Source organism: Nipponia nippon, unplaced genomic scaffold (assembly GCF_047370975.1).
Source record: "Nipponia nippon isolate SJK-2023a ecotype South Korea unplaced genomic scaffold, ASM4737097v1 scaffold_2, whole genome shotgun sequence".
Classification (NCBI taxonomy): domain Eukaryota; kingdom Metazoa; phylum Chordata; class Aves; order Pelecaniformes; family Threskiornithidae; genus Nipponia; species Nipponia nippon.
In genome coordinates this window covers 49,066,071-49,091,943 of record NW_028262336.1, presented here as the reverse complement: position 1 = coordinate 49,091,943, position 25,873 = coordinate 49,066,071, and the positions used below count along the sequence as shown (strand labels likewise).

The following is a 25,873-nucleotide window of genomic DNA, read 5'->3' as shown; positions in this document are numbered from 1 at the left end:
TTTTAGTTTGCCTTACAAAATCCCTTAATAAATACACATATCAAAGAAAATTAGCAAGTGCATGGGTATCATTTTAAATCTCTTGTATGATCATAATATTCCCACTAAGGACATTTTAGTTACATGGCTGAAATTAATATGAAGAAAAAAAGGCTGCCACGTGCAGCCTGGAAACCATACACCAAAAAGGCAGAGTTGAGATGGACGTGAGAATTCAGATATGATTAGTTGTAGTTAGGATGATCTCCAGGGAAAGCATACAAGTAAATCTTCTCAAGAACCTACCAAATGAAGGAAGCTTTGGGGCTGTGTGTGATCAATACTGGAGACTAGTCAGCAAAATCTGCAGTTAGCAGCTGGACAGGGCTCAGTGTACATCTTTCAGCACTCACCACTCAACGTGGGGACTCCCCCATGCATTGGGATAGATTCACCCCCTCTGGCAGCTGACAAGGAAAGGATTCACTCTCTGGCCAGATGGTGGCAAGGTAACAACCACCATTGGTACAGGAACTATGAGGCAATATGCTACAGCAAATTCAGGGGAATATTTGGTATCTTCAGGGTTTCTTGTGGGTAAGGTGAGCAGATGAGTGCTGAGGACTTTCTGTAAGAGCTGAGTGCCCCAAAGTAATGGGAGGTGTATGAGACATTATAATGTCAGGGCTTTTCAAAAAGGCAGTGTATTGGAGAGTCCCATTGGCTGGCTAGCAGCAGCAACAACCCCCCTGGGGAAGCAGGGGGAAGGGAGCTGCAGGGAACAGAAACGGTATTTTAGCTGTTTGTCATGATACCAGACATCTACTTGCTGGTGGATTTGAGCATTAGCTACCTGTTCTGGGTTTGGGATTTTTTTTTGCCTGAGTCCTTTCAAGAAACAGACATTTTCCTTATGACTTGAAAATCATTTTGATTATTTTGAATGTGCCTGAAAGGCACCTGGACTGTTACCTTGTTGCATTGGAGGTGACAAAAGAAAAATGAGGGAGGAAAAAAGGATTTCATTATAAAGTATACTTTGCTTAATATTGTAGAGGTAATGTCAACTCTTTTTAGATTTTAGGCAGTAAAATCAAATTAAATGTTTCCAATGCCTTTGAAGAGTTTTAGATTATGTTCTCAAACCTTGGCTATACTTCATAGAAGTTTACTGCTTTCATTTTAAATGAACTGTTAGATTAGAAAAATCTTATACAATGGCGTGTGTGAAATGTTTCATTGGAAAAAGTGATGTTGTGTGCCGTCTTTAAAGTGCACTTCTTCTTTCAGATGTACAATACCTATACACCCCCTCTGCACTGCAATAATATCAACAGCAGAAAAAAAAATCAATAAAAAAAGAATAAAAGCACTGCAAACTTCAGTGCTCAGTTAGTTATCTTTTTCTTATGTACTTCATTTGGTTTGTTTTTCCTACGCATATTTACTGATAAGTATCTTCTGTTATTATTTGGCTGAAGATCTTGCATTACACTTTTGATGTTCATAAAAAAATATAAATGGTCAGAAAAGAATTAAATTGGTGATATTTCACCAATAAAGCTCTTTCCAGAAAACTCTGAGGATGAACAGAATGTGACTGGTTTTGCTGGCAGTACTTAGGTTTACTGAGTTCTTATACTATTCCACATCCACCAGCAGAAGGCAAGTAAAAGACATCATAGAATTGAGTAGAGAAATGGAAGGGCTATTTGCTTTGTTGTAAGATACAGTGCTCTAGCATGTACCTACTTAGTGTACATCTGAACTGCAGTCTGTGGTGCAGTAGCGTATTTCCTAACATAGGTAAGCATGTTTACTAGGTTCTGCTGAGACTCAAGAATTGAAAGCTGTGGTGCTTACATATGGCAGCTTTTGCAAGACAACACCATGAGATCAAGAAAAGTTGACAAAAAGCGTGGCAAAATGCCAAGGCACTCAATGCCTCCTTCACCTCGGTCTTTACTGATAAGACTGGTCTTCAGGAATCCCATGCCCTGGAGACCTGTGGGAAAGTCCATATCAAGGAAAACTCGGTGGAGAAGAATCAGGCTACAGAGCATTTAGGCAAACCAGACACAGGCAAGTCCATGGGACCACACAGGAAGTACCCACAAGTGCTGAGGGAGCTGGCTGATGGCATTATGAGGCCATTCTTAATTATCTTTGAAAGGTCATGGTGACTGGAGGAGGCTCTTCATCATGGGAAAAAAAAAGTCACTCCTATCTTCAAGAAGGACAAGGAGGAGGAGGATCCAGGAACTATAGGCTGGCCAGCCTTACCTTGAAGCCTGGAGCAAATCCTCCTTGAAGCTATGTCCAGATATGAAGGCCAGGAAGATGACTTGGGGTAGTCAGCATGGATTTATGAAGGGGAAATCATTCCTGACCATGCTAATAGCCTTCTACAATGACTTGACTGGCTTCATGGATGAGGGGAGAGCGGTGGATGTTGTTTATCCCAACTTTAGCAAGGCTTTTGACACTGTCTGTCACAACATCCTCACAGACAATCTATTGGAACAGACTATCTAAATGGACAGTGAGGTACATGGAAAACTGGCTGAATTGCATTGCTCAAAGGGTTGTGATCAGCAGCACGAAGTCCAGCTGGAGACCAGTCACTACTGGTGGGGTCTATACCCCAGTCTATATTGTTTAACATCTTCATTAATTACCTGGATGATGGGACAGAGTGTACCTTCAAGAGGTCTGCAGGAGATACAAGACTGGGAGGAATGGTTGGTGCCCCAGAGGGTTGTACTGCCATTCAGAGGGACCTGAATAGGCTGCAGAAATGGGCCAACAGGAGCCTCACAATGTTCAGCAAGGGGAAATACAGTCCTGCACCCGGGGAGGAACAATCTGGAAGATGGCCATCTGGAATGCAGCTTTGCAGAAAAGGCCATGGGGGTCCTGGTGGGCATCAAGTGGCACATGAGCCAGCAACGTGCCCTTGCAGCAAAGAAGGCCAATAGCCTCCTGGGCTGGATTAGGCAGAGCATTGCCAGCAGGTTGAGGGGGGGAATCCTTAGCTCTTCTCAGCACTGGTGAGACACATCTGGAGTGCTGGGTCCAACTCTGGACTCCCCAGTATGAGAGAGACATGGCCCAGCAAAGGGTCATGAAGGTACTTAAAGGACTGGAGGATCTGTCATACAAGAAGAGGCTGAAATTGTTGCAGCCTCTCAGCCTGAAGTAGAGGAGGTTCGGGGGGATCTTATCCATGTGCATAAATAACTGGTGGGGGATAGATGGAGCCAGATTCTTCTCAGTGGTGCCTAGTTACAGGACAAGAGGCAGTAGGCACAAACTGAAACACAAGACATTCCACTTACACATAAGAAAAACCTTTTGCTGTAAGGGTGACTGAGTACTGGCACATGTTGCCCAGAGACACTGTGGAGTCTCCATCCCTGGAGATATTCAAAACCTGACAGGGCATGATCCTGAGCAACCTGCTCTAGCTGAGTCTGCTCTGGGACTAGATGGACTAAGGTGACTGGGTGATCTCCAGAAGTTTCTTCCAACTTCAGTGATTCAGTGATTCTGTTTGTTTAGATGTAGAGAAATATGTTGGTCAAGCTGCCCAGCTAGTAGAAATATCATCAAGTAAAAAGGAAAAAAATGATACTATGCAGGGAGAATTGCAGATTATTTGGCTTGTTTTAGTTTGGTGTTGGAAGTGAAAACACATTTACAATGTAAAAAGGAAGTGTTTTTTTAAAAACAATTGTTGCAATAACTAGTTGAACAACACACTTCATTGGAATTTAACAGCTTCAAAACTTATTAATGTTGTGGTTTTTCTTCCCAAAACCAACATGTTTGTTTCCTTGAACATGAGTGGTCTAGCACTCAGGTAGCTGGTAGTGTACTAGGTTTAACTGGTCACATTATCTTTCCATTTTTCAGAAAAGAAAGTAATAATGTTTTCATCTTTTGTAAAGCAATTTCAGATCTAAATATGAAAACAAATGTAGGTATTTATATTCTGTGCACTGACTTTTTTTAATATAAGGAAAATTATGTGATTAAAAATAATAATGAGAAAAAAGAGAAGAAAGTACTTGATACTTAATGCTTGTATCAACTTTTGTACCACTGAAATTCAGGCATTTAGCATTAATCCTTTTTGATTCAGTTGAGAAGCCCTGTTTATTTTATCATGCCTAAAAAAATAGGAAGCTAATAGATAACTAATTAAATATTAAGTCCCCATTCATTCTGCTACACATCAGTGACTGCTGAATAGCAGGAAAGGAGGTGGGAGGGAAGAGATTACAAATAGCTGTTTAATGAAAGCTGTGTCAAGCTGGAAAAGATATTGCTAAAATATTTGTTTATGCCAAGGCAGACATCTCCAGATCAGGTGCACGAAGAGCTGCTTGTCTAAGTTCATTTTCAGTGGACTGGGGTCAATGTGAAAAGTGGCCCTTGCTGGGAATTTCAGTGGCAAGCCTTTGCATACAGAGTGGAATAGGTATGGAGCGATAATCTTTTCATTTTAAGTCTGAGAAGGAAGGGAGAGAGGAGTGGTTGCAATGCAAAGGATATTCTGCACTGGTACGGTGGATAAAGAAAAAACTGTTATATTCATGCCCTCACTCAACTCTTCTCATAAATCCTTAAATGCAAGGATGTAGTTCTGTGTATTTATATAACAACTTCCAGTGAAACTAGGTTAATTAAATTAGTGTTGATAATGTTTTTCTTTTGATCGATATTTACGTGATCTCTTTGGGAAAACTCACTTTCTACTTGTTTTCAGCCACATCTGTACCAGATTGTACGGAGGCTGAGGGATCTGTACTTTTGTTTCAATATATATTGCAACATTTTTATTGCATTCCACAGGTCCTCCAGTAAACGTTACTTGCAATATTTTTATCAACAGTTTTGGATCAGTCACAGAAACCACAATGGTAAGTGCTATGATGCCATTGGCAAGAGAACAACAATACTTAATATATGTCATGAACACAACCTGTCAATTTTTCTATTTATTGTTCAACTTGCAGGTCCTCCTGTAAATGTTACCTGCAACATATTTATCAACAGCTTTGGTTCAATAGCAGAAACTACAATGGTGAGTGGGACTGGTCATTGAAGCCATCTTGTGAAGGAGTGGGATGTGATGTAGAATAGAGATGCTCAGGACGTGGGGACATTTACTAAGTTATTAAGATACTAAAAACCTACCAGCTGAATTAAAATAAAATAAATGTAAAATAACTATATAAGGAGATACATAAATTATTAAACTCAACTACCAAGTCTAAACATACATATGTAGTGACTGCGCCGTAGTCTGTAGTGACTGTGATGGCAGCAAATATAGGTGTGAGCAAACCAGCTTTCTCAGGTTTTATTGGCGCTGAAGAGGCAGAGGAATGGTTGGAGCTCAGCTGTGGGGCTCCCTGCCAAGTACTCCATATTTTCAGTGGGTCTTACACCACATGCTGAATTATCTGCTGCTGCAGACCATGCTGACGGAGCTACCAGAACGGTCTTGTTTAACTTAGCTAAATCTCTGTGAATTGCAGCCACATCAGTAACTGAAGTGAATGCATAACTTGAGTCACACGACTAAAACATATAGCTGTAAGGAGAATTGGGTATTTTGAGGGTTAAATTGGTAGTAGGAAATAATGGGATCCCAGCTGACAAATATGTGTATTTTGATTGAATTCAAAGAATGCTATCAGTCAATAAACAAGGCCAAAATGAAAATGTCATAGTTTTAATTTTCATATATATAAAAATAAATAGTTCAATTTTCCAGTTCAAGATGAGATATTTCTTCTAAAATTTGCCAAAATTTAGGATTAACAAAGTCAATCTAAAAAAATGGAAATAAAAATTTTAGTCCAACTTTTTTCTTTTTTAGTCTGGAAGTGAATTTTCTTTTTTTTTCAATACCTGCTAAGAAAAATGAAAAATATTTTGTCTGAGTCTGTTTAAAAAGATGCTGAGCTTTTCAATCTTCTTTTTCAAACAATGAACAAAAAAATCAGTGGTTTATTCAAGCAGACATACACCTGACTACTGGCATTAGTCCAGAGAGATATTTTTGATGGCTTTCTTATAAAACATGATAAACCTATAATAATTATCAGGTACTTATATACAAGAAGTGGGTTAATCCCCTTCTAGAAAGGGTCTAGTGACAAATCCCAGCTTGACTTTGAAGTCTTCAAGTCACCGCTGCCACAAAATATACTAAAAATGGGTGCTCTCACTTTCATTGAAATTTTGCAAGAGTTATTTTCATTGCCTCAGGTTACTATGGACAGCTATGGACACTTTTGATGCAATTGCAATGTAGTTTGACAACTCTGTTTTCTGGGGATTCCTACACAGCATCCAGGTCTTTCTGTATTTGCTGAAGCCAGAGGCAATAAAGGTGCTTAGCATCCTGTAGGACTGAGTTCTTGGTAACTAAAAATGAACTTGCTACCCACAAAAGGACTTAAGGTATACCAAAGAACTATTTTTTTTAAAAAAAAGGAATAGATACTGCTTTGCAATCCTTGCATTATGAACGAAGAGCAGATATTTAGCCCGACGTAATTATTTTATTTAATATTCAAATACTTCATTTAAATTCAATTGTAATTCAAGCCATCATTTTTGAAAGAGATGCTTAAGGAATGTAGGAACACAAATCTGCTCCTAAATATTTTTATTTAAAAACCCACCCTGTTATTTAATGTTTTCTAAAGATAAAGAGCAAGTTATTGCTAGGCAGGTTGCTTTCTTAAATAGTGTTGGAAAGACTCTTCTATAAATAACAAGCTATAACATACAGAGCTATAAAATAAACAGATAATGCTTCAGAGTACGTATTTGTAATATTTTAAAAACATCTTAGAAGAAAACTAAAATCAACTTAAAAATGACAGGAAAAAACATATCTTGATGTAACATAATTATCAATAGACTTAATTTTCAGGTTTTTTTGAAAACTTCATTTATTCTCCCATGTTTAAAGGATTCTGAGAAGATAGCTAACGAATGTAGCCTTTTTTACCCAGCCATGTCTGTTGATGCTAGCATGTAGAGGCATCAGCATAGCATTAAGTAGCAAAAATCCTGCACGTCACTGGCTTTACAAGATGGCATTCAATGAAAATATTTGCACGACCTAATGCTGATTGCATTAATTAGACTCCTTCATTGCTTTGATTAAATCCCCTCATTGCATTTTACCTTCTATCAAATATGTTAATGTGCACCTTTCCAATGTTCATTAACACATTCTGCTGAAAACAGCCAAACATTCAAGTAGATGAAAACAAAGACTATTGGCTTTCTTATTTTGCTTTGTTCATAATATCTGCTGAAATTGTGCAAAGACTTCTCTTAGATGCTGTTCAATGGTTTGATACTGATTTTCTTAATGCTGTCACTTCTTTAATGACTAATGTGACTAGTTTTAGGATGTTTTAAAACCGCTCTGAGAGGCAGACATCAATTACTGTTCCATCTACTTTGCCTTTCTGAAACAGATGTAATCATGTGGTAAAAATGTTGGCATCACTTGTGATAAATAATGAGTTTTGTTTGACTCCTAGGATTCATTTTTTCCCTATAAAATGCTCTTGATGGTTTTGACATAAAACTAAAGGATTCATTTAACACTGAGGATTGTAAATTCAATAGAGACACTCCTGTCTCAGAGGACAGGAATGCTTAGTGAAATCATGTATATGTGCTGAAGGGACATTATCAGAATATAACTTGGACAATCTACAGTAGCTCATTGGAAACATGGGAGATGCAAACTTGTTTAGAGAAGCTTTCAGTAAGAGAAATGAACATTGCAAACAGGATTACAGTCCCAGACTTACTAAATTGAGTAAGCCAGGTTCTCAATAACATCAGCAGAAGTACCTTCTGTTTCCTGATTAGGACAGACACCAATACGAAATTCATCCCCGTGTGAAAAGCCAGCACAACTTTTATGTCCAGTGTATTCTTCTAAAAGCTAAAACCCAACATTCAGAAATAAAACAGGATTTTGTGCTGGCTCTCTCCAAATGGATGAATTCCATAGAGTCTTCATGAGATTTGTTCCCAAAAATCTAGGGAAACAAAATGCATATGCATTAGTCTTTCTGCACTAAAATACATGTATGGGACAGTATCACAACTAATTTTATTTTTCCTCCAAAAGAAATGGTTTTCTTTCATATTAAAATGATGTATATTATACCAAAATAAAAACAGTAAAAAAAAGGCCAGATCAGAGTCAAGATGGAATGGTTGGAAATTTCATTGGTTCGCTTGTCTTTCATTTAAGCCCTGCCTTGCAAAGAAAGAGAAAAAGACGTTCCTGAGTAACTTCACTGAATAAATAGTTATGCCAGTAAGCTCTGTATCTATTTTTGGAAGCATTCACACATGCAGTATTCAGCAGAAAATTCACTGTACAGCATGACTGCAGTTGAGTATCACAGATGAGTAATCTACATCAGGCTGGGCAGGGTCCCAAAAAATTCAGATGTTCAGTGTTGCTAAAGACCAGGATTTTTTAGCTATCAGCTGTAGGAGAAGCTAAGAGCAGTTTGTACATTGATGAGCTAATTGTTAATTACAGAAATGACTAACTGTGAGGACATTATTATTGTCGTTATGCTCTATAATCAATGACTGACACTATGCAGCAGGTTCTCTGTTGGGGTACATGCATCAAACTCCAGTTGTGTTTTGAGTACTTATGTTAGCAGAAAAATTTGCTGTTCCTTTTAAAACTTTAGGAGCAATAAAGCTTGGCTGTGGCTGGCTGTATGATATTATCTTCCCACTAGAAAAACATAGTTACAAATCAACTTCTTAGATCATGATTAATTCACATGTATAGATTTAGCTGCATAAGAGACTCCCACTGAAGCCATTAGGGACACCTTCCCTGCTTAGGTGCATAGGTAACCAAGTGCTTTTCTGTCACATGGCCTTGAAACAGATGATTAAACCACTACTTTTCAGGTAGCATTCATATTTAGGATTTGGAGAGAGAGAGTAGTCTCTTTGGCAAGCCCCTCCTATGCATGGAAGACCAGCTAAATCTGTTGTTTGCCTCAGACATCTGACTCAATACCTGAGCAATCAAAGTTGTTGGAAGGGAAATGGGAGGAAGGCTAAGATCTAAGATCACCATCAGTTCAGAGACAGAAAATAGCACCAAAAATAGAGTGGGGCTCCTCAGCAACCCGCTGTCACAGCAGTGCCTGAGGTCAAAGGGTCCCAGAGCTTTGCTGAAGCTCTGGGGAGTGAACCTGGTGGCCACAGGTTTGCTGGAAGACCATTTCTCTCTAAATTACTATAGCAAAAACTAAGTGTATCTGTGGATGGAGTCCCTGAATCTTCAGATAAATCTACTAAAACTAATCAGATGACTATTCCTTTAGTATGTTAGTATTACCCTGATCTTATGGCTTGAGAACAGAGGAAAACTGTTTATCTGAGTTGCCTTGAGCTATTGCTGGCATCAGTGTTGCAGCTGAGATTGAATCTTCAGGTCCACACTCTTCGTTCAGAGCAGCAGTGCTGTCAGAAAGAATTTGTGGAGCAGGTGTACTCATGGTCATGTAGGAGTGCTTTACTACAGTCCACCCACTTCTACCCTCAGGAACTTGCAGGATACACACTGTAGTCTGCCTGAGCTCCATGTTGTGACACCGTTCTCAGGAGAATTTTTCTTCAGAAGATAGTTATAATGTTAGCACAGGAAAAGTAAATTCAAAATTCTGCACATGATTAGGTCTGACTGTGTAAACACACATCCTTCTTGGCTGCTTATACCGCGAGTATAGGAGAAAAAAGTAATGAAGGTTTTGTGATGCGCATGTTATATTATATTTCCATTTTTATTTCTTATTAAAATATCTAGACATAAATATATATATATGCAAAGCCTATCAAACATAAACAAGGGTTTCAGTGCTGTTTTCCTTCTGACAACAAAGCTTGCAGAGAGAAAGCATTTCTAAGTGTATCAGTGTGATGGGTGATATATTTATGAAGGCACATATTGGAAAAGGTAGTGTAATCCTGTTGGTATTATTTATACTTTTGGTATAATATATATCATCATATGCAAGCTCTTCTATGAATAAGGATTTTTCAGACTATTGTTTGTTATCTAAATCACCAACTACTGAAGTTTATGAAAGCACATTTATTTTTAGACATTTCAAAACAATTTACTGATTTGACTGATTTATGATTTCTATGTCATGGGGAAAGAAATCCCTCTGCTTTCCATAGACGTCATTGTACATCTTATTTCAAAGCAAAATTAAAGGCAGTTGCACAACTAGTTGTAGTAATTTTATTCTGTCAGCAGTTGCTGATGACAGCTCTTGCCGCCTTTTCTGTAGAATGAAAATCAAGTGCTTTCCTGGCTTTATAACTAAAACTGTCCTGTATAAACATACAAGACACTCAGTTTCTAAGACCAAGAAGCAAGGGAAAGTATGCTTAGGATTAGTGTATCTTCACAAGATGTGATGACATTTCATAAGTTCAGAACTGCAAGTAGCTATTTAATCCTTAACTGTATGGAACAACACCATCATAAAAAGTACAGTGGCTTGTGAAAAAAAGATACAGGCTAGTATAAGTATCTTTAATGTATGCTATTCTTGAGACCTCTTTCAGGTCTGTCTTGCTCTGATTAGTAGACATTCCTGTTTTGACTTGCATCTACCCAACAGCAAAATGAAAATGACTGATAAAGAAAACAAGAAAAATCACGTTTCTAGTGAGATTGTAAAGCATCATCCCACAGGGTTCAAAAACCGCATCAGTTTGGATGTCAGAAATAGTCTGTCAGGGTGGCAGCACACCTCATCACCAACCTACTGAATGAAGGGTGGGAAACGCTGAAGCTTGGAGAGGGTCATTCACAGAGTCTGCGTATTGGGCAAGCTGCTTTCTGCAGCTCTAGTCAGAGTGAGATTTATTTATATTTCAAGGATGATAAGTTCTTTAGACTATGTAGTTCAGTGGCCTAACTAAATCCAGGTCAACTCATACATTTTCCAAGTCAAAAGCAAAGTGCGGCCATTTTAGAGTACTGCTGCTACCATGAATCAAATCCTAAATGTGAGGGATTTGTACAGTTGGAAGAATTATTTGCTAACATATTTCTTCAGATAATATATTTGATATAAATATTATTAAAGTAAATATTATTTCCTTTTAGAGGAAGAGTAGATGTATTTCTAAGACTGTGTTCACAAGTAAGTTAAATGTAGTAATTTCAGGTAAATATGCTATAACAGCAGGGAAAGCTAGGAGAGATGAAGCTCTTATTTGCTGACCTTGGAAATTCAGGATAAGCAGAATAAGCATTAGCATCTTTCCATTCCCTCCAGAGAGTTTAGACCCTAAAAGCTCTTTTCACACTCCTCTTTAATAGCCGGTTCTTGACATGGCGTTAATGTTGGTTCTAAATGAACCTCTAAATAATTGCTGCCTTTCCCAGTTGTGACTAGCAGACCACTGAGCAGAAGAATGCAATTAGAACAATTTTAATGGGTTGCAGAGAGGGAGGAGTGAATGAAGGAACACACAGAGAAAAGCATAAGGTAGATAGAAAAAGGACACAAACAGTAAATAAGAAGTGCTGATTTAATTTCTTTTATACAAATCTGGCTTCACTGGAATTAGCAACTATTCATGAGTACATTAGAAATAATTGATTTACATACTGGAAGCAATTTATTTAAATTAGTAGTTTTATAGAATCTTTGTTGAAATTGTATATATCTAGCTGTAATGCTTTTTGACTTTCTAAGTACCTCTGTGTTAATCTATAGCATTTGAAAGAGGGTTATATTTAATACTGGAGGTTACAGTTAATTTTTTTTTCATCACTGAACTAATTTTGATTTGGAAAATGTACCAGTTGTGTTTGTTTGGTTCAATACAGCATTTAGACTGCTTTATCTTCAAATGACAACTCTTACATTCAAAGGATAACATAAATGTTTGCTGTAACACTGGTACTGTAGTAAGTCTAAGAGCATAAAGAAAGCTAAAGTGGACTTCCAGTTTTGGTAAGTGGCTTAGTAACCTTTTCACATGGCATTTCTGTAGGACTACAGAGTGAACATTTTTTTGAGACAGCAGTGGAACGACTCACGTCTGGCTTACAGTGAATATCCTGATGATTCCCTGGATTTGGATCCCTCTATGTTGGACTCTATTTGGAAGCCAGATTTATTCTTTGCCAATGAGAAGGGAGCAAACTTCCATGATGTCACAACAGACAACAAGTTGCTGAGGATTTCTAAAACTGGAAAAGTGTTGTACAGTATCAGGTAAACTAGTTAACTTTATTTTTTTTCTCTTTATCCCCTTCTTTCCTCTCACTCCCTCTTTTTTTCTGGATGTAACTAGGCTTACAGAACATAATTTACATATTTAATTTTTTGTTGTCCCATGTGTACAACTGAAATGAGACTTAATCATACCAGGGAAAAAGGAATTTTGCCTACGTTCTTTTGCTAAGCTTCTACTTTTTGCAAAAAAGTCTGTAAGGGGCATAGAAGTACTTAGTCTTGTCAGAAACTTAAGGCTAATACTTTAATGGTACACCTCAAAAATTTCCATCAGTGTTAGCTCAAGTCATTCCTCTTACAAAGAGAGGAAATCAACTCTTCAGTAGTTTGTGGGTTGCAATTTAAAAGTAAAGGGGAATTGTATTTTAAATGGCTGCTCAACACCTAAAGTAAAAACATGCTTGAAATGCAATAAACTTGACATACAGGTCACTGGGTAATCGGATGTATCTATTCACATTTAAAAATAACTGAAATTACACAAAGTGGTTTTTAATACCAAGTGCATTGAAGTGTGTGTCATGTGACTGGATTTAGGCTGAATTAATAAACACTGACAAAACATGATTTGATATGACCTGATGGAATGGGACATATGCAGAGAATCAGAGTTGCATTGCACAGGCATAAACAGCAGCAAATAATCTGCAGTATTTATTTGACATTCAGCTTACCATGCACTGTTAATTGCTTAATATAGGTAGTCAAAGATGCAAAACACTGTATTATTGCTCTTAAAATTGTTTAAAAAAAAGTAATTACTGTGTTTTATTTGTGGCTGGGAATGCTTCTCAGCTTTTGCTTTTCTTGCATTGTGGAAAGTAAACATGATAGAATTTGTTTAACAGGTTGTTTAGTGAATTTACTCATCTGTAAGGAAGATTAGTTTAGAAGACAGTTGTTTCTGACTGGGCATTCTGTTTGTGACCTGCAGTTTCATTAAGGAATTATTACTGATCCAGGTTCAGGACAGCTGTGTTCTTTAGGATGATAAATAAATAAGTAATAACATGGCACTTCCTCCATTTACTTAATTCTCGTGGAAATTCCTTGATAAGACCCCAGCAATATTTGGATGGATTAAGCCGCATGAAAAGTAAATGTTTATTGAGCAAGATTTCAAATTGGTGTACCTGAACAGTTTGAGCAAAATAATAGGATACAATGATGAAACTAGCACCAGCAGAGTGACAAATATGCTGTCACTTACAAATATTTCTTCTTTCACCCTGGGAAAGAAATGAATGCATCTGTTTCTTTGAATGACATCAGACACCATCTTATTGGAGGCAACAGTGCAGTTGGGTGTTGTTCTGAATGCAGATGGATAATTTTCCTGACATTTGTCCATGTGGGAAAAGTAATATTTCTAGCTGTCATATCACATTTGTAAAATTCCCACACCTAAATGCAAATTAATCTGAAGCAGAGTAAGCAGTATTCCAATGGAGTACTGAGCAAAGCTCATTGTTTCTCGCTTGTATCTCACAGCAGTAATAGAGGCTTACCTGTCACCTCTAACATGGCATATAATTTTGAACAGTACTTTACAGTAAAGAAAACTTTCCAGAGTATGGAAATTTGAAATCAGAAGTACTTAGAAAAACTTGTCTTTATTCCCTAGGTACTGTGTTACATGCGTCTGTGTGTTGCCAGTCACTTTAGTTGTGCTATGTGGAAACAAACAGAAATATTTTAGTGGTTGGTTTCAGTACATTGAGAATGTTATAATGTTGCCATTTTCACTACTGCATGAATAACAGTTAGCCCGGCATGATGATATTTAGCATTTAGCATTTAGGGTGCTGTAAATGTTTAAAGCACTTTACCAAGATGTCTGAGAAGTAGTGGTGTAGGCTGTTTTGTCATATTTCCAAATTTAATAAAATCAAGGACAAGTTAATCTCACATAAATATAAACTGCTTTCTGCGTAAAATTAGTTTAGAAGTGCTCCTGGTAATTAATGGGTAAGAAGCAAAGTGTGTGTATTATATGACAGCGGTATTCCTCTTCCCTGTATACTGCACCAAAAACATGGAAATACGCTGCGCAGGAGGCACAACTGGCTTATGCTGTTAAATGCTCTCAGAGGGCAGCCTGCCCTTTCTGAAAAGAATTTGGAAAATCATCTGGGGCTAAATCTCATGGTCCATATTTTACTAAAACAAGACACTCGGTTGTAGGATATTGGTGCTGAAATAAGTCATGGCAGGGTCAGTGAGGGTCTGGCCCATGTGTTGGCCCCATCACAGTGCTTAGCTTTGGGAATTATCTCACCTCGTGGTAGCTATGAGGCTCTTTGTCCTTCTCTCAGCAAGGGATAAGCCATCCTGCATTTACTGGTGATGGCAAGCATGACGTAGATTTCCATCATAGTTTACCTTACAATAATTGGTTATGATGTTCACGCTTGCAGACTTTTAGATCTATATTTAATTCTCTGGGAGTTGTTATAGAAAATAAAGCCAGAGTTGTTGATAGTTGATGTACCCACCTATGAATCATAGAAGTTTAGCTGTCTAAACCCATTTTTAGATATTTTATGTGTGCTCAAATGACTACCTTGGTATTTGTTTTGATCTCAGATAGCATGCTATATATGGTATATGGAGCCTGAGGCTCTGTAACTGGATAACTGGTCTAAACCTTTAGGTACTGCAGAATGAAGTAGAACCTCGGAGAGGGAACCCAGCACTACTCAGTACTGCAAATATATGCTACTGCCACTAGAGATGTAGCAACAGCTCTTAGAGGTGCATGTATTTTGAGAAGTCAGCAGTTACAGGAAAGTTATATTCAGCAAACAACTACACTTTAGTCAAGATCAGTCTCAGTTGCACTCTTTGAGCTGCAAAACAGTTATATAGCTATAACTTTTATTTTAAAGCCCTCTGCAGAGAGCAGTCAACAAGAGGGGTTTGTTATAGCAGTGTTCGATAAAATTAGCTTAAGTTGTGTATATTTTGTATGCTGAGAAAACAATGAGAGTTAAAATCAGAACCCACATAACGTCACGCCCCAGATGCCTGTGACTCATCTGTTCCCAACCCTTGAATGATCTCTGCATGGATTGGATTTTGTAGGGGGCTATGCAATTAGAAAGAGCATCAGTGCTGTGTGATGATACTGAGAATCTTGTTCCTGGCAGTCATGTTCTGTATGACACATGGATTTTGCATTGTATACAATGCTGCACTGATTTTATATTCCAGGGGCAAGGATCACATCTTCTCTGGCCCATTGCGGGCACCTGGGACATCAGCAAAATGTTAAATAACCTCACAGGAGGCTTTGCGTTCTCTCTGAGCCACTCATTTGCGCTACCTGATCCCCACAAACTCATTTCAGGCTGCCAGCCAGCTCAGAATATTAGCATCTGCCTAAAAGCTTATTTTAGCAAAGTGATAGAAAATGAAATGGTTTTATTTAAGGTTTGGGGCTTTTTTCTGCATTAATTGCCTCCCTCTCCTTTTAATATTTTCAGTGCATCTCAGCCATATGAGCTTGATGCAGAAGGTGATATAACTCAACTGTAATATTGATCCATGGCATTGAACCTAGAATATATCGATCAAGAAGGTAAAGGGGCTGTAACTCCTCTTTTTTACCTGCTGCTCCAGAAAACACTCCCAATTGCCTGACAAAGTTGTAGAACTGTGCACTGAAACATAATGCCAGTGCATTTAGCCAGAAAGAGTTACAAAGCAGATTATTTCATATTTTTAAAATATGCAAAGATTTTAGAAGGTGTTGCATAATTTGACAAGAAAGCCACTTGGAATTCTAGGGAGGAGATTTCTACAAATTCACAAATTAGATTTCTCCCCCCATTTTTGCTATTCCTGTTCAAAGAGGAATGAAATACCTAGGAAGAATTTCTTCAAGTCTTTCAAAGTATCTGTTTTTCTGTCTTTGTTTATCTGCACAGTGCAAGAAATGTTACAGTTATGTAGACAATTAGCTCTTCATGGTTTCAACTCTTGACATAGGTTTAATTGTTAAATGTTATTACGGACGAAGGCAGAGTGTCTACTAGAGAGCAGTACTGTGCTGTTAGGGCACCACGAAACAGAGAAAATTCAAGCTATTAGATTTCTCTCTATTTGTGCAGCTGTTCTGGGGGTAATTACTAGCCCCTCAGTTCGGCAACAAGTAGCTGACAGGATGAGTTGGCACGTCCAAAAGCCCTTGCCTGCTTATGCAACCAAAGAAAAGTATCTGTGAAAACAACACATTTATTTGCAATGCTGTCTCCCATGACAGTTGCCTTATTCAGGAGTTTCCAAATTCAACTCTTCCTTGTGTGGCCATAGTGCCAAGTGACAGAGCACTGAGTCTACTCCCCCCTGCACCCCCACCACCCCACATGCCATTTTGGATTATATTACGAGTCATGATTAACATGTCCCTCACGTAAAGCATCAGAAGTAATCTATAGCATTTTATAATTTAGCTTTTCCGAGTGAAACTTCTGTGTTTTGTAGTCTCCTCTGTACCTTTGTTCTTTGACCTGTGGGAAAGAAATACAAAGCAGATTAAGGAAAAGCATAGGCAACACTGCTAGTCCCTCTGCAATAGACTATTCATTGCGAAAAATGTCCACTACCCCTCAAAATATTTTGGTTTTAAATAAGATCAGATCTTAGATCTTTAGCATGGCTACTACAGAATATGTTGCCATGTTACAGTAACGTCAGGCATGGGTTTTCTAAAATAATTTTGGGGTACAGACCTTATCAGCTATACGATAATGAAGCTCCATTTACACCTGTTGACATCGTTGTGTGTAAATCACCCATGGCACAGCACAGCCTAGCCTAACAGAGTGGTAGGAAATGGGTTCTACAGCTCTGTGTGCATCCTGTGCTTTAATTTGATGACTTCAATTTTATTTTACAATCTAATGTTGGGATTTAAGAGGATTTGGACTTTACTAGCAGCATTGTCTTTCCATGTGACAGATTAGCAGAGGGGAGAGCAGAGAGACTGTTATCATGATTGACATGGCTGTTTACTGTGTAGGAACCCCTCTCTCTGACATCACACAATCATATTTATTAGCTCAGCTCCTACCAGAATAATACTGGTGCTGGCAAGGTGGGGATTTTCCCTTGGAAATTAATCTCAATCAGCACAGGAACACTTTCATAGAAAATTGTTTAGTTCTACCGTTGCCAAAACTGCACACTGTCCCATGCTCACTGCCCTGATTTTCCAAAAGGATAATATGTCTTTATATACCTTAAAGTAACTTTTCCACATTTAAAAAAAATAAGCATTGAAGAATAATCAATGCAGAAATACTAACTGAAATAGAGCACAGATCCAAAGAAATTTTGGGTTTGACAGCTATTATATATTATAGGCAGAAACCTTATAGACATTATATAAATAGTGCTAGAATCACTAGACTTTATTAAACTGCACAATGTTACTGGGACACGGTGACTTCCCAAATTGTGGCTGCATGCTATGTGAATCCGGTGAATTTGACAAATTCGTCTTCCCATGGGCATGATTACAATAATAACAATGGTTTCAGAGGCTAAAAAATTGCAGCCTCTTGTAGGACAAGCAGCTGTTCTCATTATGGCTGAACCCAATGTCCCTGGATTATCATTAGCTGCTCACTTTTCACCCGTACTTTTTCTTTCCTTCTTGCCCTTACTCCTGCCTCTCCTTTCACCCCCACCCTCCTTCCTTTTGGGGTCTTTTAATTAAATGGCCTGAGATTCTTCGTATCCTTTGGGGTGTTGTTTTGTTTTTTTTTTTTAACACTCTTAACTGCACCCTCCCATCACCCACTCTTGTCTTTCTCACTCCCTCCCAATCTACAGATCGAGACTGAGGATCTAGCCCTGAGTTTCCAACACTCATATTTTTCTGTTGTATCTAAAGTACTTGTTTTGCATAGCAAATAATAAAAGCTACTAAATAAATAATAAAGCCTAATGTGGGTACTTTGTTATGCAACTAGAACAGCTATTGTCAAAACCCTATTGATCATCTTGCTTAGGGAAAGAATAATTTACATTTTAATGACACAAAATTAGCTGCTTTTTCACTTCACAAGGCATTTAAAGCAAAGTAGGGATATGGACATTATACCTGAACATGTGCTGCCTCACTTCGTCCTCTAATGCCATGCACGTCTCTAGCTGACACAAAAGAGCACTGGAGGTGAGGTAAATATAAACACAACAGAAGAGCTACTTAGACTGAAGGACAATGCTGCCAGGAGAACAAATGGCTCTGAACTGGTCATAAGTAGGCTCAAAGTGGAAGATATAAAGTTTCCAATCATATACACTTTGAATTCTTAGAGCAATATTCCAACACAAATAAGGAGGAGGGGGAATGGAATTAGATATCACTGAATGAACCTTGATCATTTTTGAAAGGGATTAGATGATGTGACTATGTGTGATAGCAGATGACCAGACCTGATGGCCCAAGATGTCATTTCAATAGCCCTATATTCCTGTGTCTCAAACAAAAAGGAAGACTTTGTTCTAAGTAAAAAATTGGGAAATGCTGTTGGAGATCAATTTGTACACATAAAGTTGTTCTTGGCTGACAGGATCAAAAAATATTGGGGGGTGGTTACTTCTGGGTGTCTATGCCAATGGGATAGTTGCATAGCCAAGACAGATATCTGTGTACCTGCTCTCCTTACAGGTGATGGCAATGCCTGTCCTTGGTTGGTAGTGACCAATCACTCCATTTACCCATTGAACTTGCACTGGGGCAGTTAAAGGTTAGGTGTAAAATGATGTAGGTGTGGGAGCCCTTTCTAAATGGTATAATAAAGGATGTTTTCCTGGAACATGCTCCCAGGGATGAAGGTCTTTTGCCAATTGCATTGCAATATATGGCTTAGAACAGAGATGTCACCATGCCAGGAGGAAAGCAACACCATACTAAACACACACTGCAGGAAAATTAAGATAGAAAATGACAGAAGAGAAAGGAGAGATGAAATGCTGTTCTTCATGGAAAGGAAACAGGTGGTTATGATTTCATGTTACATGAAATCATACTTGAATTTAATTTCATAGATTTGTTTGAGCAATAATTGGAAAATCATTTGCTGGCAGCTCATGGGCTGGCATTGTGTATCTACAGACAATGATGCATTACAATGAGAAGTGGGATGCCAGTAATGAGAAATCCACCACCCCGCTCCATGCCAGCTGCTGTGTTGTTAAGCAGCACATGAAGCAAAGCAAAGCACTGGAGGGAGCGAGAACATGCTCATAAACAGCAGTACGGGAAACTCCAGACTACATCTCACATTTTGCCATAGCAGAGAAGTCTCCACGTCTCCTCTAAGCTCGACTTCAGCCCATTCCCATCTGACAGAAATGAAGCTGCAGAACATGACAAATATTAGAGAGGAATTCCAGGACTCCTCAAAAATAAGGGAAAAAGCAGAGAGTTTGACGGTTCCATTTAACAGGACAAAGCCTGTAGACTGTGAAAATTACCAGAATTGACATTCAAAATGATGAGTCAGGTCCCTGAAAAAATAATGAGACAGACTACAAAATGAAAAGCCCTTTAAAAGAAGAATGTCACTGGGAATTTTTTTTTTTTGGTCTTCTGATATACGAACAGTGTGTGTGTCCTTCTTTCAGTCACAGGTCACCCAAGAGAGGGGGCTGGGAGGAATATAAGGAGATTTTAGATTCTCCTCCCTGTTTCAGTGCCACTAGTCTGAATGGCATTTGCTCCTGTGTCATGCGATGCAGTCATGGTTGCTGTGCAACTCCATCTCCCCTGCCAGTTTAATAGGGAACTTTGCTTATGCTTAGGTAATATTTTAATGTTATTTCAGCAGCTATAAGAATCAAGAATTTAATCTGCCAAAGAAAAATGTACCACTAAGAATATGTTTACCTTTATTGTCAGCTTGGAGCTTTAAGAAAAATACCAGAAATGTTGCAATTTATGATAGCATCTTTAGAGTTGGCAATACTAAAAAAAAAAATCCCACTTGTCACTAAACCCAACACTGTGGGCTTTGCACAGGCATAAGACTTTTCATAAAAGTGACACATAGACAATGTTAGCAGTGACTGTGCAGGTAGTACTTGTGTACTGGTATTTGCAGCATAAATTCCTAGGTTCTGAAGTCTCCTGTCCCAACAGCTGAGCTGCAGATGGGTGTAGCTTGAAAGAATGAAGGGATAAGAATAGAAACAAAATGTTATTTTTGATACCATGCCCACTCATAGTGAGGCATTTGTTGCTCTTCATGCTTACAAGGAGATAATCATGCTTCTTTTGGAGATGGGAGGGACTTGTACCCTTATCTCCAAGACTATTTAAATTTCCAACAGTACTTCTATATTAATAAGTCCGACCCTAGATATTTCTCATTAGAAAAAACTGTATGAGGAGGCTGTTGTTCTGCAGCCCACTCACAAACCTCCCCACTTGCAGAATAATTAATGAAAATGATATTCCCCTTGTCATCAGACACCTCTTATTGTGATCCACAGGGCCTTTCTCTTGTGGGATCAGTGTCCTCCTCCAGGGCGAGAGCTATTGCTCAGATCAGGAGAAGTTTTGGGTGAGTGGCAACACATCAAGCTAAGGCGTGATAGCTGCTTATAAAGAAGTGGGTTAGAATACAGTTTAATGTTTGCTGCAGATTAGGCAATACATCAAATCCCAGTTATAATTAGGCATACGCCTAAATTTATGAAAAAAAAATTCTTGGATTATGTAATATGTAAACCCAGTTCCCTAAGGATTTCATACTAGCAGTCCTTTACTTCAGTTTTGTGCTGCAGACCATTCACAAGCAGTCTGTATGTGTAGTATGCTGAAGCATTTTTGTAGCGTGAGATTATCAGAGAAGCGGCATGATGGTGATGAGCATCAGCGTTCAAAACTTCTAAGAGAAAGAAAGTGATTAGAGATGATCTTGAGAATAATCTGTTTACAAACATTTTACTCTCATTGAAGTTTTTTGTATTAAAGGACCTTACCCTCCACTGATGGTGCTGCTTTGGGGATTAGGTATCAATGACTGGCCTTGAGGTTTAACACCTCAAAGAGAGGTGGGAGTGGGATTTGGCAGGACTGGATAAAAAGAGAGGGTAACAGGAAAGGGAGGGGGAAAGTGTAGAAGGACAGACTAGGATGCAGTGGAAAGAGGCTGGGCTCTGGGTCATGTAGGGGGCTCTGGGAGAGATGTAGTGTAGATGGGCAGACATAGGAGAAGATGGGGAAAATATGTCCAGAGCCAGAGAAAGGACAGGACAAGGGCAGGAATGGGTGAAGGATGAATAGGAAGCACGGTGTCTCAGCCCCACTGCTGAGCTCAGGACTTTATTGCACTGCATGTAAATACCTCTCAGCTCCCTCCGCTGCTCATGTGTGTCACCCCCCTTTGCTGCTTTTCCTTGGAGGACAATGGCTGGCTACAGCAGCTGCATTTAGGGCAGTGGTAGGGGCTGTGCTGAGCTCTGCTGCTGGCCCATCTGAGGGCACATCTGCTTCCATCTGGAGAAAACACTGATGTTGCAAAACAACGTGTTCAGGTGTTAAAGATCACCAGCATGAGGGTTTCTGATTAATAACATGTTGTCAAGCTGTTTATTTTTTCCCACGGGATGCCTATTCTGGCTTCTGTAACAAAGGAGGCCACAGTCTGCAGGACTTTTGCTTCCCTGCCTGCAGAAGTGGGAAATACAGACCACTGAATGATGCTGCAAGTGGGTTTCTGGGGTGACGAGAAATGAAGGATGTTGAGCTGGGTGGGAAGAAACAGACTCACAGCCCAAATATGCATGTTTTCTCAGGACATTCTGGTGGAACCTGGGGATGAAAGAGAGGGGTTTGAATTAAATGCTGAGTGAAGAAATCCCAGCAGTGCCTATTGCACTTTGAAGGCATTTGAAGTATCAACAGATGCTGCTTAAAAGGACTTACCTAGAGTATGAGTGAAGAGGGTCCAAAGTTTAAGACAGGCAATGCTACGCTGGAGTACTTGGATTAAAGCCCTGCCTCTGCCACAGTGTTGCTCAGTAATATTATTGATTTATTTTTTCATTATTTTTGTAACACTGCTGGCTAATCTCTCATTCTTTGTTTTCTGACTCTGATTCTGCATTTTGTTCTGTTCTTACTCTGTTTGCACTATTCCAGGGCTTGATTTTTCCTTGACTGTGGGATGGGTGAGGGAGTGGGGAGGGAAAGAAGAGAGCAACTTTGCCTCTCCTCTGGGGCAGCTTGCTGGCCCCCATGTTGTGCCTGAAGTGCTGGGGCACTGGAGTTGTGATTTTCTCCTATAATATATCCTAAAATATAATGTGCACAACCCCAGAGCTCTCCCTAAGTGAGCTGTGTAACCTGAGCCTGGATAACAGGGGGTAAAGGGTGCTCAGGTAACTGAAGACAAACTCAAGCCCTTGGTCAGCTTCTTTTTTCAGCTTTACACAGATTGTTCATAGAACTCTTCACATCAGTGTTTTATGGTGCTACATCACCACATCTGTTTATGCATCTCAAATGCCTTGGTGGCGGGGTGCCTGAAAAATAAAACAATTGTTCTATAGCAGTTTCTTCTGTTTTATTAACAATTAAAGTATTCATTAATGTAATTGCCAGTTAAACTTGCACTTTGCACCAAATCTTCATAGGACCTTCTTGAATTTGCCAAGTGTGAGACATGCACTTCTCTGAAACATTTTCTGTCAATGACACTGTTATTATAGGCAATGTGGGTAGCTATATCTGCCTAACACTTTCCATTTCTGATCCCATTTCCTTATTAATGTAAATATACAAGTAGTAGTGACATGGCACCTGGGTTTGGAAACACTTGCAGAATCATATTTTTACTGAAAAAGAGTCAACTGCTATAAATTAACCCACCACCATGGACTTCACTGGAGCTACTTGATACTCCAGCAGCTAATCATTTAGCATGCAGTAATCTTGTTGAAAATCAATGGATCTGTGGACAATACCAGGCAATAAGCGTCGGGTTGAACACTTGCATTACTCCTAGTAGAAGCAATTACAGAGGCAAAGATGTTAACTATGAATGGCTACTCTGCTGGGATGAACAACAAGGAGAAGTAAAGCTACAAGGGCATGGTCTCTTGAGCTAGCCTCATCAATACAGTGAATAGAAATTATTTTCCATTTGTCAGGGTGAGCAGAGAATAATTTAGTCTTCATGAAAGACAATGTTGGTTAGGAAGAGAAAGAAGAGATGTCAACCTTTGTGTGAACCAACATAATGAGCATTTTCTCAGTTCACCTCCAGAAAAAAAGAAAATGATAAATCTACCTAACATCAGTGGAGATAGATCAATTTATCCATGGGACGCTTGAAAGCTGCAACTGGATGTATTCGCTTTCTCATGAGTTTGGTATTAGACTAATAAAAAAGACCCCCCTGCCCACGTATGTAGGCAAATCCCTAGATGAGGGTTTTGGGGAGTAGAAAGGGATGAAGAGGGAAGGAAGCGTAGTCAGCATGCAATCCACACAGTAAAATATGAGGGGTGGATAGGCCATGCCTACTTCAATGAATATAAACAAATGACGTATTTAGAAAGGCTGCATTTGTGTAAAGGCATGTTTGAAATGAACTTAAAACATCTAAGCCATATTTAGAAGATAACTGAAAAGAAGGAACAGAGTTCGATATATCAACATTTCAGAAAAAAAGGTAGAAGCAGTCTTTTGTTAATACTGGAGATTAACAATTTGTATAGCTCAATCTTTAATCCAGGAAATTACCTAGTAAAAATGAGACTAGTTAATATTTGCAGGGCATTTAAAATATTTAAATGAGTAAAGGGCAGATTTTCAATGGCATTTATATGTCTACTAGATATACTTTTTTCTCTAGATGACTAATTTTTTTTTTAACGCTTATGCTGTTTGCTCCCAAAGGTTAAATGGGAGTTTATTTACTATGGCAGTGTTAAGAGAACTGCTGGTGGCTTTTCTCAGTGCACTTCACCACCACAGACAACTGATCTCTAGTTTCCTTGTACGCTGAAGACTGTGTTAAGAGGAAAATAATGTGACTTTCTCTGGGTAGCCCACGAGTAGGCAAAAGCAGAGATATTGAATGTGATTTTTGATCAGGCTGAGACCATTTTGATCTCATTTACATAAATATCATCTTCTTGTCATAGTGACTTGATGGCAGGACAGTAGGACTAGAAAGCCCAGTCAGGCCATCCCAAAAAATTCACGTGATGAAGAAATAGACTGAAAGAGCTTAAATCAGCCATATGTGGTGAGAAGCACAAAATCACCATGGGAGACAGAGCTTAGTGAAGTATTTCTCCATACAGGTCGCATTTGTCTGTGGGACAACATACTTCCAAGGTTAGCAGCTGGCCTGTGGGTTCACTGGCATAATTAAAAAGTTATTCTCATTGTACTGTGTTAATGTTTCAGTGTACCTTCACATCAGACAAACTAGTTCTTGTCCTTGATGGTAAATGGGCGCAGAGGTTTTTGTTTATGATTTGCTTTCTTTATGTCAAAGAGTATTTTGTGCTGGAGGTAATTGAAATAAAAATGTACTCTTTTTATATGACATCCCAAAATCTTAACAATTCTTCTGTTTTTCAAAGCAGCTACTTGTTTGTAATTATGTCATCCCAGTATCTTGGTTTGTTAAAAAAAAGGTTTCTTCTGCCCACATGATCAAGAAAAGAAATAAAGCAGAGGAGAATTCTTGAAACAGATTTCAATCAAATGTGAAAAAGTAAACTGAATTAAAAAAAAAGAAAGAAAGAAACATTAAGAATATTCCCATCCAAGTAAACTTATGCTTTATCTGGGACAATAACAACTTAAAAATTTAAAAAGAAATTTAGTTTGTATGATAATGTTCCTTTAGGCTTACTTTCTTCTGTCTGCACTCTTTATCTTTTAATGCTATGTGATTCTAGCTTTTACTGTATGGTGTTTTTTTCTTTCTTTTAATGGCTAACCAGTAAGAATGAAGGGTTGAAAATGGGCTTCATACACAACAAAAGCACTCTCTGTTGAAAAAACCCTGTGGTTTTTTCCTTCCTTTGCTTTTCCAAAATAAAGCTTAAAAATGTGTGTTCCATGATCAGTCATTTCAGCTTTTGCATTATTTGGGTTCAGTATTATACATAAAACATTCACTGGTACATTAGTGGAGAGCACTTCTTGCTATTTTGATGTTGTCTTCTCTGTACCTGTTCTGCTCAGCCAACACAGCCAGCAAGCACCCGGTTTGCTTACTTGCTCTGTCTTCACAGCTCTTATGTCCTTAAAAGCTCAGAGGGGAGAATGAGTCCAGACCCTGAAGTGTTAAGATTTGGTCTTGGTCCTTTAAAGTCTAAATATGGGGCTTTGGATAAAACCTGTAGATTTCTAACAATAGCTTCTTTTTTTTTTTTTTTCCCCTCCAATTTTAGGCTTACTTTAACCTTATCGTGTCCCATGGACTTGAAGAATTTTCCTATGGATGTACAGACATGTACAATGCAGCTAGAGAGCTGTGAGTGTCCTGTTGCTTTATCTA

The 25,873-nt window shown here is 38.6% G+C and overlaps 1 protein-coding gene across 3 annotated transcripts in view; it reads left to right on the top strand.

Moving 5' to 3' along the window:
• The window catches only part of GLRA2 (glycine receptor alpha 2), a 128,648-nt gene that overhangs the window by 16,759 nt on the left and 86,016 nt on the right, over window positions 1-25,873 (top strand). For 2 of the 3 annotated variants that reach the window (XM_009476273.2, XM_087757036.1), the window contains exons 3-5: window positions 4,837-4,904; window positions 12,088-12,311; window positions 25,767-25,849. In XM_009476273.2, the coding sequence (XP_009474548.1) occupies window positions 4,837-4,904; window positions 12,088-12,311; window positions 25,767-25,849 (375 nt within the window). Of the gene's footprint in view, window positions 1-4,836; window positions 4,905-5,000; window positions 5,069-12,087; window positions 12,312-25,766; window positions 25,850-25,873 lie in introns of all 3 variants that reach the window. The other variant, XM_009476274.2, reaches the window with a different exon arrangement.